The sequence below is a fragment of the Fusarium verticillioides genome, chromosome 7 (genome assembly GCF_000149555.1).
Source record: "Fusarium verticillioides 7600 chromosome 7, whole genome shotgun sequence".
Classification (NCBI taxonomy): domain Eukaryota; kingdom Fungi; phylum Ascomycota; class Sordariomycetes; order Hypocreales; family Nectriaceae; genus Fusarium; species Fusarium verticillioides.
The window spans coordinates 1,262,670-1,274,148 of NC_031681.1; the positions used below are offsets into that span (position 1 = coordinate 1,262,670).

Below are 11,479 nucleotides of genomic sequence, written 5' to 3' on the forward strand. Positions count from 1 at the left end.
CGACTTGACTGTGTAATAGATGGTAGAAAGATCGATAACTGAGTTCTACATGATTCTGGTCTCATTACACATCATCCATCAAGCTCTAGATACACTTGTATTTGCTGTCGACAACTCAGATGAGCTAACTGAGGAGCATGCTGAAATATCCCGGACCAATCATGAAACAACTACTCCGTACATGTGTCTCGATTAAAGAAGTGTATATAACGTGTATGAATGATCCAATCGAGCTACTACGTTATCTTGGTAGGCACTGAATTACTGAAGCCCAAGCTTGGTACATTGACATCCCCAGTCCATCCGCAAAACTCCTTTGCCGAAAGATTCAGCATGCAATTTCTTTTCAATTATCACAATAACCACCCGCTCACACTGGCCCTTCACACTCATCTTCTTCTTTTTCCTAATCAATCTTCTTCACCCCTGCAGGCACCTCCGTTGACCACCGTTCCTATCGGCGTTTTGGCGCAAATTGCCTCTGCTTGGGGAAGCTCAATGGCAGCGTTAGACGGGCTACGCTAACCTGTTGTTTCGTATCCTTGTTTATGACATGCTTCATGCGACCGCCAATCTCCTGGAAGTAGGCATTCATCGTCTTCTGATCAATCTTCAGATCGTCACGTAGGTTCTGTGTGTCAACCTCAAAATTGTCAATGATGCTTGCAAAAACACAGCAGTGTGTTATCAGCAGATCCACGTGGAACTTGCGCATCTCGCCACGGTCAGAGAACTTGCGGCGAATGCTCTCGATCACAGCCTCGGGTGCAGGAGCAAGGAACTCTCTAAGTTTCTCTCGAGGTGCGATAGTTCGGGTGCCACGGGCCTTGCCAGGCTTGCTGTGAAGGTAGAAAAGAAGCATGAAGTAGAAGTAACGTAGTACACGTAGCCGATCCACAGCCTCCTCGTTGCCTGCCACGCGGTTCACCCGAGCGGCAACAAAGCGTGATGACACCTGGATGCCCTCATTATGTTGTACCTTTTCTTGCCATTCTCGAATGGGAACCAGCTTGAGGATGTCTGCTCCGATGATCTTCTTGGGGTCGTAAACGTCTTGGATCTCGGTCGCTTCCATGTTGGCAATGGGTACAGGCTTGGCGGCATCCACAACCGCTTGTAACTCCTCTCTCGATGACATGGTCGATGTGACTTCTCCCACAGAGTTGAGCATAGCACGCGCTGCTGCATCAATCTTCGCAGGCTCTTCCCCAGCATTCCTTTGCGGTGCGATAGCGTTCAAGACGTTCTCTTGGATGGCCTTCTTGGCCTTCTTGGTACCAAATGTCTGGCCAAGGTCGGTCTTTAGCTGTAGCATGGTCTGTACTTTGTTAGAATGTTGCCTTTGTAGAGTAGATAGATATAGGTGTACCTGAGTGTTATCGCGCTGACCAGAAGAAGCAGCGGCGCCCTGCCTTGCCCTTACTGAAGCCCGCATTGTCATCTTCTTAGCCTCGACCACCTCAAGTTTTCCCGTCTTGGGATCGTAGATTCCGAGGAAGTGATTTAGTGCTGGCTTTTTCCCTCTTGGCTCGTCCGATTTGACAGTGTAGTCCATAGATCGATGTGCATTCGAGTGCAGCAGGAAATCTTTTTCTGCAGCCGATTCAGGCTGTTTGCTTTTTGACTTGGCGCCATTCTTGGGCGCATATGAGTGAAAGGGAATGTTCTTTGGTACTTGGAAGCCAACAGCCGTCGCTATTCGAGATCAGTCAATATCTGTCGCATCGCGCCCATACAGAGGTGGTGGTTGGTACCTATCACAGGAGGGCAGAACTTGGGTCTGAGGACAGAAGAGACGGTCGCCGATGAAGGAGGCGCATCAATAACAACCTTCTTCTTTGGCTTCGTCGACTCCCCGCTTCTCTTGCGCTTTTCACTCCCCATTTTGGATGGCCGATTATCGACTTCGTATGCAATATTGAGTACAGGTACTCTTGATACAGACAAGGTCTTAGAAATTTTTTGACTTTCAGTGGCAGAAAGAGAGGGACCGCCGTTTAGCCGGCCCGACAGGGAAGGCGGTGAGAGACGAGAACGTACCTTGCAGTTGTATCCAGATATGCGGAAGAATTGAGTTGAAGAATGAAGGTATTAAGAGCCGTTTGGAAGAGTTCTAGAATGTCGATTTCATATACTGTCGTATGCAATTCAATTGATGGTTGATGCGTTTCGCTGAGCTCCAGTATCTCCAAATTTCCACATCTTCAGCATTCCATGCCTGCGACGCACCAAGTAGCTCCACTAGCGCTACTCTGTTTGTGACGTCGGCGCTGAATGCGACAGAGCGTCGCGCACAACACCTTGTCAATTTTAAAATTAGGGAACGGCGAAATCAATCGCATTTGAAAGCACTGGAATCACGACATAAGAAGTAGATGAATTGGCGTGTGGCCGAAGGACTTGCATGAGTTGGCTGATCGCTAGCGCGCGACACAGCTTGATCGACCTGCAGCTGTAGGCTAATTGGTGCCACGAGGGTACAATCACAAAGCACACAAATTGTCAGAGGAATACTCTGTATTTCTTTCTCTTAGAACTGCCATTCAAGTTCTTGTTGCATCGTCTTTTGCGAGCATGATTGATTGTCTTTGATCCTAACACCGCCTGGTTCCTGACCGCCCAATTGTCATAATCCCCATCCCCGTAATGTTCATTGTGTGCCCAACAGCCGCTCAAGTGCGGGGTTCCACCACCGTGACGTAGTTCCCAAAGTCAAATCCCAGCTCATAACGTTGCGGGACATCCCAGAGGCGCCAAGGTAGAGTTCGCATCTTCGGCCAGAGTATCGTTGTGCGTGTGAAGTCGTAACATCATGCGAGATGAGTCAAGTCAGGTTGAGGTGCGAGGTGTTTATTTGCTGTGAAACCGGTTAGCGATTGTCGACATGTTGACGACAACGATGCAACTTACGATCTGGCCCTCATCTTTCTTCTCTTGCGCTTGAGGCGGCGAACCCGCTTCTTCCTCCATTTGGCTCTCATCTTGATTGACGATGCTGTTGAAAGACATTAGCAGCGGTGGCGCGAATGTGGAATGCCGTCAATAAGACAAGGAGCTTGCCATGACATGAGCTCAAGCTCAATGCCTGCAAGCTACAAGCTCTAGGCCAGGGTCGGGTCGCGTAAACTTACTCTTTCGTGGATGAGAATCGTGTTGGGATAAGGAACAAACTTCTGAAGCTTGGAGAGCAGAATTACGATTTTGTGTATGCAACCCCATTCACAGCACGTGACCGAACCCCATCGTTCCTTCCATTTGGAAGGCCCCACCAAAACTTGGGTGGGCGACGAGTGCCAATTGAGTGGGGGCACTGTCCTGCGCATACAGTGCCAGTGCCAGGCCTGACGATTGAAGCAGAAAGCAGGGAAGGAGGGGAGGAACGGTTGCAATTGTTCAACTGCGACAATAGGAATTGCAACCGACGAGAAAATTAGCCACTACCTACTAGGTAATTGAACGATTTCCACCACCTTACTCTTCCACCATCGCAATCTAAACCAAAGCTTTCGTGATCTTGCTACACAAATCTTACTACGCCAACTAATACAGTCAAGAAAGCACTTACACTACACGTACAAGCAGATGAACCAGATTCAAAATCTATGAACCTCAACATGGAAGAGGATACGACTCGCGCGTCGCAAGAAAGCCCAGCTGCATATCTTCATCTAGTAGACACCAGAAGCGAACACCAATCTCAGCGTACGCTCTTCCTAAGATGCCCTCAAGATCTCATATGGTCTCCACCTCTTGTGGTTCTTTCTAACAAACCCGCTTCTCAGAACTGTTTCCAGTGTGGGAACGAGAAATCTTCAAGATCGGGCGAGACCCCCGTGCAAAGTAAGCAAATATCCACATGAAATACATGTCACACAAGCTCACAAATACAGCACGTTGGCTGTCGATAATGACCTCGACTTCGCAGTTTCTCGAAACCACTGTGAAGTGTATGTTGTGGTGTATGAGCCGACTATCAACCATATCTACGTGAGGGACCGAAAGTCTTCAAATGGCACCTTTGTCAATGGCCAACTCATTGGTTCTGGTCCGGATATAAGCCCTGGCTACCTACTGCAGAGCGGCGATGTGATCGAAATTCGACCATACTAGAAGTTTACAGTCTTACAAGATCAGCCACCTCCTCGCCATGAGTTGACTTCCTTACAACTGGAGGAATGCAAGGTTGGCTGAATGATCCCTCTTACCGGCTGGGGTCTGAAACTAACTGCTCTAGTTGTTCGCAAGCAAGTATCACGTCAGTAGCCATTGCCTGGGGCAAGGGGCGGAAGCAGTCGTCTGCCTGGCAAACGATATCCAGACGAAGAAGCAGTTAGTTTGCAAGTTAATCAATCTCGACAAGATTCAAGGAAAGAATTCTCAAGAGGATATCCGCCGCAAGTTTCAGGAAGCTGACATCTTGCGCCAGCTGAGACATGTAAGTCGACTCGTGCTGGTATCGCGAGTCTCGCTAACCTGCAATAGCCTAACATCCTTCCTTATGTGGATGCTATCTCATCACCACACTCACTGTAAGTGAGGCTTACATATTTGCAGAAACATAAGCTGATGGCCCTAGCTATACCTTTACAGAACTTGCATCGGGTGGTGATCTCATGTCATTCATCCTACGCCATGGCACAGTCAAGGAACTCGACTCACGGATCATTATCCGTCAAGTTGTACGTGGTCTTGGCTATCTCCACGAGAAAGACATTGTTCACCGTGATCTCAAACCAGAGAATATCCTCTTGGCTTACTCGCCCAAGATTGCGTACCATCGAGTCATGCTTTCAGACTTTGGCAATTCTGCTGTGCCTCGACGTAGTAGAATGATCACAAACGCTGGGACGCCAGGATACCAAGCACCGTAAGCCACTTAGTTTGGACCTAGCCACTTGCTAACAAGAATCATAGGGAGTTTGCAGCGGGCGGGCAAGCTCACACTGCGGCTGTGGACATCTGGTCCCTAGGTGTTGTTGCACTGCTCCTCCTCGCATCTGATAATCACGACACAGAGCTTAACAAGATGGAACAAGGAGACATAGTCGAATATCTCACTAGATTATTCAATGGAATGCAGACAAAACCGTCTCCCGATGGGATTGAGTTCGTCTGGAACTGTCTGAAAGTCGACCCATCACAGAGGATCAATGCTTATGGAGCGAAGACGCATGCATGGCTTTGTCCTCTGAAGAGGAATCGGGAACTGTTCAAACGAATGGATTCTCGAACACTGGCTTCTTGGAAACCTCAAGATAAGCTCAAACCGATGCCTTGGGTGTTACCTGATCTTGCACTGAGCAACTCACCAACACCTACAAGAAGCCCAGGCTCATCAATCAGCCAATACTTCACGACGACACCTATGCGCTTTGAAACTACCACCAGAAAGTCCAGAGACCGCGTTCTGGGGATAGCCGCAGAATCTGACACAGGAATTGCCACAAGCAAGACTACCTCTTCTTTCTCGGTGCCGCCGCGCCCATGCGGCACTCTACGAGAGTCTGCGACAAATCCCAAGAAGCCTCAACCTCCTTGGCAAGGGTTTCGTAACACTAACGGTTCAGCGAACACTGGATTCCCATCAAAACGCAGAAGAGTCCCAAGAGCTAGGACTCATGATAATGCGAATGTTGCCCTACCTGGGTTAGAGAGACATCTAAGATCACCTAACAACCCCAATCCTCGTTATAGGCAAAACGTTCTTTCGGCTCTCGAGAGGACGAAGTCAAAGTTCCTCACAGACAGCATCTCTCCTGTTTCGAGGACTCCTTTAGATGCTCTCGCTTCAAATGCATTTGTTCCACCACCAAGCCCTAAGAAACGGAAGAGCAAGTGCGATGTGAGGCACAAGGAATCGGGCGGAGCTAATATGCGGCACCTCACATTCCGCTGAAAATGGTCAGGAAATGGTGGGAAACGAAGGGATATGTTCGGGTCTGTGGAGTTACTTTGGTGCTTCACTTCTTTCTTCTATGCGAATTTCATGGGAAAGGAAACACTGGGAATCACAGCCTTACTCAAGTGCGTCAACTACACAATTGAGGGAAACGAGGTTCATAGATTTGGGCGGTTGGGATTGCGGATTCTGACTGGGAACTTGCCTATGACCACAGATGGTTCTGGCTGTTTTGATTGACGCTGGGAAAAGGCTGAAATGGGATAGATGGAGATATCTACCACGAATAAATGCATGTAAATTGCCCCTGTTCGCTTTGCCATGCACTGATTTTTCTTTTGGCAGATCCTTTCAAGAAGTCTTGCCATTTTTGGGGCATGTCCTCTTGACCACGATTATTGTTTGGGTTATTATCACCGACCTCAGGCCACACTGGCAAGGCCTGGATGCCCTCTGCCTCGCCCTTATTCGCCCTCTCCAACCACCATTCCAATTCCACCTGTTCAATGTTATCGGTCTCTTGACCCCTAGCAAACAACCAACACACTGCACCAGGATTATTAGAGTCCTTGACTAAACAATGATCTCCATGGCGTCTGCATCGCTCGCAGGCCGCTGAATAGTTATCGTTTCGTGAGCACCGTTTCCCTTTGACTTGACACTGAAGACAAACAAACGCCCCCGTATTCCTCACGGGAATGAGAGGACGTAGCCGGCAAAAAGCGTTAACGAGGCTCACTGGGAACCCTTCCACGTACCTTGGAGGATCTCCCCGCACGTCTTCGAGCACGAACTTGGAGAGTTGATATCCCTGAATGCGGTCCTCGAGAGTTTTCATCCGATTTCTATGGTCCTCTATTGACTCTCCTATTGCAGGGTCAAGAACAGGGCCTGTGGCTTCTTTAGCAATCACGCCGTTGATGAAAGCCTCGATATCTTCCCCGGAAGGAATTTCATCCTCATCCTCATCTTCGTACCACTCGTCTTCTGATGTCTCTTCCTCGTCCCAAACCTCGTCTTCCTCCTTCAATGCTTCGAGCTTCTCCTTGATCCGAGCTTCTCGAGTAGCTACGAATCCGGCCTCGATCTCTGCGTCTTTACGAGCAAGGACTTCTCGCTGAAATCTCTCTGATCGTTGTTGAAAAATGGATGAGGCGGTTGACAGCAAGTCAAGTGGAGCTGGTGGTGCTTTGGGGTTGAGCTCCTGAAAGACGTCGGATGAAACTGAATTGGGAGAATCGCAATTCCCGGTCATGGCTGTCTCAAATGATAAGTAAATTTGAAGTTGAAGAATATGATTAGTGTTATTCCATGCGTGCCCATTCTGTATATATACCAACTTTGACGGTCAACAACTATGCAGCGGTTAAGATGAAGAACAAAATGCGCTGTACTACAGCTTGTCACTGAACGATCAGAAGCTTTGCGAGAACATTGCTTGGCATTGAATGGACAAAGCCATTGGATCGAACAATCCAGTCACCAAATGAACCGAATCGGCCCGTTACCGGTTCACGCAGATAATAAGCCTCACTAAAAAGACGGACAAAGAAGTGTAAATCCAATGCTCACGCTCACTGTGAAAGACTTGGGTATTGTTATTGATTCTCATTTTCACCCTTTTCCCTGGACTCGACATCTCTCCACTCTCGGATAGCATGGCATGTCTGAAAACTTCCCACTCTCAACCTATCAACCTATAATGACTGGCCCTTATGCCAGTTCAAATACACATAAACCCAAATACCTCCTCTTGTCTTCCACCTGAAAAGCTGCAGCAGCTCCAGGTCTGGGTGTAGCGAGCCCCGAATCCAAAATGCAGAGGTGGTCCTCTGGAAATAGCAATAAAAGAATACGGTAGAAGAAAGTAATAACTAATAGTTATCCAAAAACGCCGACTTATGAGATGCTTCTCCCGGCGATGCGCAAATGACAAAAATCCTGGACGCCGGCTCCATATAGATCCTGTACTGAATGACTGTCTGCTGGCGTGCTTCTGTGAGCCGCATGCCGAGCCCCGTAGCGCCTTGAATCCAAATATGATAAGAGGTTAGATGAGATCGCTCAAGATCTCCGAATGGTATGGTAGGTATCGCTGTATCAGTCATAACGCTCTGCTACGAGTTTCATCGTCCGCAGATCAGGAGGATGAGTGCGAAGGGACACTGCGTGGTGTGATATCACCGCTTCGACGACGTGTTGACTGCTGATAAGACTGTAATGTCTTGCTGTTGGCTTCAGCAATCATTTGTTGCTTCTTGCGCACAGCTGCAAGTCGTCCTGTGATCATCTTGATCACTAACATCATGTTAGCCCTCATCCGGAGTGACAGACTCATGTATAACTTACTCTTTCGAACATGGGCCTCCTCGTCGCTGTCAAGCTCACCACCGCTAGTTTCCTTGACGGCGTCTCGCTCATCTTCTTTGCCCGTCGACAACCTTCTTGTATCTAAGCCTGAATCGTCATCGTTGTCCAACACAGCCTCAAGCATTCGGATGGCCGTGATGTACGAAATCTCGCATCCGGAGAGGTTCTCGTTCGTAACTTCGTCAATTGCGGCAGCGCGACTCATCTCCAGCGCCCGATCATACATGAGCTTCTCAGCACTTATGCCAGGGGTCAAGTAAACCTGCTTGGTCGCGCCCCCTGCGGAGGAAGCAATCGATTCTGTTCCGTGGTTAGATGGATGGCTGGGATGGTCTTCAGGCAGTTGCTTCTGCGCTTCCGTGAGCTTCATACGGACGATTTCCGACTTCTCCAGCACCTCGTTAAATCGCTGCCGGACCCACTGAACCACTGCGTTTATGCGCTGAACAATGCTCTGAGCAGCAGCAGCCGATAGGCCGGTGCCTGTTTCTCCCCGGCTCTTCTTGGACCACCAGACACTAGCTATGTCCATAGCTCTGGCGAGAAGAGTGAGCGACTTCACATATAGAACAAGAGCCTCCTCTGAGAGAGCAACAATTGCCTCAACTGTCAATCCGTCTTCCTCATTTTCCATTTGTTCAGGTTCTAGACCGCCCAAAATATGATCGGCGGACGGTGCCAGAGGAACAAGCTGCTTGTACTTGACTTCGGCGAAACCGTAGACACAGTCACTACGTGTTGCAAACTCTTCTATGGCTTGCGCGGCTCGAGCATCCTCGTCGGTTCCGTGAGTGTTTTTGCCGTCACCTAAAAGTCCGACTGGGGCCTGAGGAGTTGGATATGTCGGGAAAGCTTGATACAGGGGAGGCGATGGGCCCTTTGGTGTACCACGCAGAGGGGGGACCTTGAAGCCAAAAAGACGCAGGCTGGCGTCTTGGATCGCCTTAGAGATAGCACTAGAGGCTGAACCTGGACTAGCAGAAAGAGCCTTGTCGTACGATGATTTCCGGTCATGGCGGCTCTGGGCCACCAAAGCATTGCGAGAAGACGGAGTGGCAATTGCTCCTGATGTAGAAGTGGGTGCACCTTGTTGAGTATACCGTCGAGTCATGGGTCCTGTTCTTTGAGAGGATGGGTCACTGAATCGCTCGTTCGCTGCCAGTTCATCGGCCAGAGCGTTGACCTCAACATGCCGTCTCTCAACAACCACGTATTCTCGCTCCAAGGCAACATCTTGCGCCGCCTTCTCCTCTTCTGTAATTGATGGATTGCTCAAGGCTCTGTCCCTGCGTGCCTGGTTCAGGAGAGATGTTGGAGGTGAGACCTTATCCCGACTATTTCCCCTATCCTGGATACGTTGCTGAACCGGAGCAGTCGCTGCATGGTGTGCAACTGGGCGGCGAATTCCAAGACCCTCCCCGACCTCGCGAGGAGAATTTCCCGCTGGTCTTTGGCTGTCATGCGATTGCCGAGAATACCGACCTTCTCCCGGGCTTGCTGCTTGTGGCGACCTTGAGTGCTGATCTCTGGGAGATCTTGAAGCAATGCCGTCTCTTGGCGATTCGTAACCGGGTTGTCGGGGACTTCGTGATGATAACGAAGGCGAACCCCCATGAAAGGCTGATCTCACCTCCCGAGGTTCTTGCCTGACTGGCTTTAGAATATCATCCTCTACTAAGCCAGGAATTTCGCTCGTAACGACCTGATGTGCGAAGAAATTCTCGAAACTCAGTCGCTCGACAGGACTTCTCTTGAGTAGACTTCGAATTAGAGCTTTCAGGTCGGCACTGATAGTCACCTCCCTGGGGAACTTGATAACATCCTCGGCAGCTTCAATCTTACGCAGCAGTTCGACGTGGTTTCTAGCCCGGAACGGAGGGCGACCTGTGCTCATCTCATAGAGCACAGTTCCCACTGACCAAAGATCGGCTTTCGCATCATATCGCTCGTATCGGAGAATTTCTGGGGCCATGTACAGGGGGGATCCACAAAGGGTATCGGCCAGGGAAGTAGAGGGAAGCACACGTGCGAAGCCGAAGTCGGCAAGCTTGAGCATAGGTAAGGATGCTAATCCGGCGATAGGGATCAGCGAGTCTTGGCTGGCTTGCATGACAGGGCGACTTCTTTGGTCCCTGAAGGGCCGTGAGGGCAGCAGTAGCAGATTTTGTGGCTTGACATCTCGGTGAACGTAGTTCTTGCTGCGTAGGAACTCGAGGGCACTAGTCAGCTGTTTCAAGAAATGTCGAATGACAACCTCATGCAAGCCGGAGTTTGGCGCACTTGGATACTTGCGGGCCATATCATGTGTGGCAGGATGTGTGGCGAGCTTCTCTCGTTTCTTGATGAACAGGGATAGATCGCCAAGCTCGCAGTATTCCATAATTAAATTGATGTGGCTTGTCGACTCGAGACAGTCATGGAGGGCGACGATGTGTGGGTGGCGTAATGTCTTGAGTATTTGTATTTCGCTGTAGAGGTTCTCTCGTAGCTTCTTGTTCAGACGTTCGAGCTCGACGGATTTGATGGCAACGGCAGCCTTAGTGTCCTTTATCAAGATTGTTAGCAGTTGTCTAGGATTAAGTATGCTATGAACTGCTCTGTGACCTGTGGTACCAAAAGCAGCAGTCTGACAAGCCAAGCCAGTGATGCAGCAGCAACAAACAGGCAACGCAAGTTGGTACGATGGCAGAGAAGCAAGTCAGAGCAAGGATGAGAGCTTTGTCGTACCTTATGCCAACCTAAATACACTTGAGCAAAACTACCCTTTCCAATCTCGGAGCCGATGTTGAACTGTCCTACTACAGCACGACTGCCCGACTTCCTGGACCCCGAGGAGGTCGAGGACTCCTGCCGGGCCGCCATGGCTTCCTGGATGTTATTATCGATGGCAGGAAGAGAGTCGGACTGCGTTGTAGCCCTAAGGCTTATAAGATTCGGGGGAGGTGTGTGTCGCAGAGCAGGTCGTCATGTAATCGATATATGGAAGTTGTCGCAAGCGCCGATGGGCGTGATGGAAGAGGCGAGCTGGGGACAGAAGAGGATGGGAATGCTTATCAACCAAGAAGAAGGTGATAAACGAAAGGTCAGAGGCGATAGTCTGCGCTGATGGTTGGTGAAGTATCAAGTGGTCGGTGAGGACGACGGACCCCTATGGGCGGATAGCCGAAGACGGATGGGATACGGCGAGACGAGAACATACTACCCGACCTT

At 49.7% G+C, this 11,479-nt stretch overlaps 6 protein-coding genes across 6 annotated transcripts; 2 read left to right on the forward strand and 4 right to left on the reverse strand.

Moving 5' to 3' along the window:
* Positions 1–454: 454 nt before the first annotated feature.
* On the reverse strand, positions 455–1,884 carry FVEG_06945 (hypothetical protein; the record flags this gene model as incomplete). The annotated part of the gene is made up of 3 exons (XM_018895416.1): positions 455–1,318; positions 1,370–1,695; positions 1,755–1,884. The coding sequence occupies 3 exons, from the start codon at positions 1,882–1,884 to the stop codon at positions 455–457; spliced, it is 1,320 nt and encodes a 439-aa protein (XP_018752659.1).
* Positions 1,885–2,824: 940 nt separating this feature from the next.
* Positions 2,825–3,009, reverse strand: FVEG_06946 (hypothetical protein; the record flags this gene model as incomplete). Its single annotated transcript, XM_018895417.1, has 2 exons — positions 2,825–2,857; positions 2,911–3,009. 2 exons carry the CDS (start codon positions 3,007–3,009, stop codon positions 2,825–2,827), a joined length of 132 nt encoding a protein of 43 aa, XP_018752660.1.
* A 605-nt stretch (positions 3,010–3,614) lies between these two features.
* Positions 3,615–4,970, forward strand: FVEG_15965 (hypothetical protein; the record flags this gene model as incomplete). The annotated part of the gene is made up of 8 exons (XM_018905192.1): positions 3,615–3,702; positions 3,783–3,840; positions 3,891–4,086; positions 4,135–4,182; positions 4,235–4,435; positions 4,483–4,529; positions 4,577–4,679; positions 4,926–4,970. 8 exons carry the CDS (start codon positions 3,615–3,617, stop codon positions 4,968–4,970), a joined length of 786 nt encoding a protein of 261 aa, XP_018752661.1.
* A 56-nt stretch (positions 4,971–5,026) lies between these two features.
* On the forward strand, positions 5,027–5,896 carry FVEG_15966 (hypothetical protein; the record flags this gene model as incomplete). The annotated part of the gene is made up of 1 exon (XM_018905193.1): positions 5,027–5,896. One exon carries the CDS (start codon positions 5,027–5,029, stop codon positions 5,894–5,896), a length of 870 nt encoding a protein of 289 aa, XP_018752662.1.
* Positions 5,897–6,176: 280 nt separating this feature from the next.
* FVEG_06948 (hypothetical protein) lies at positions 6,177–6,737 on the reverse strand (the record flags this gene model as incomplete). The annotated part of the gene is made up of 1 exon (XM_018895418.1): positions 6,177–6,737. The coding sequence occupies one exon, from the start codon at positions 6,735–6,737 to the stop codon at positions 6,177–6,179; it is 561 nt and encodes a 186-aa protein (XP_018752663.1).
* A 1,216-nt stretch (positions 6,738–7,953) lies between these two features.
* On the reverse strand, positions 7,954–11,479 carry FVEG_06949 (ULK/ULK protein kinase). The gene is made up of 3 exons (XM_018895419.1): positions 10,997–11,479; positions 8,249–10,814; positions 7,954–8,197 (listed from the first exon to the last, which is right to left on the reverse strand). Exons 1-3 carry the CDS (start codon positions 11,129–11,131, stop codon positions 8,040–8,042), a joined length of 2,859 nt encoding a protein of 952 aa, XP_018752664.1. The 5' UTR covers positions 11,132–11,479; the 3' UTR covers positions 7,954–8,039.

What these genes read in the sequence shown, in the direction of transcription:
- FVEG_06949 (XM_018895419.1), bottom strand. Translation starts at nt 11,131, where the DNA reads ATGGCGGCCCGGCAGGAGTCCTCGACCTCCTCGGGGTCCAGGAAGTCG. An exon ending in TGTATTTAGGTTGGCATAAG is followed by an intron (nt 10,815 to 10,996) that starts GTACGACAAAGC and finishes ATCTTGATAAAG; the next exon opens with GACACTAAGGCTGCCGTTGC. An exon ending in GGAGGCCCATGTTCGAAAGA is followed by an intron (nt 8,198 to 8,248) that starts GTAAGTTATACA and finishes ACATGATGTTAG; the next exon opens with TGATCAAGATGATCACAGGA.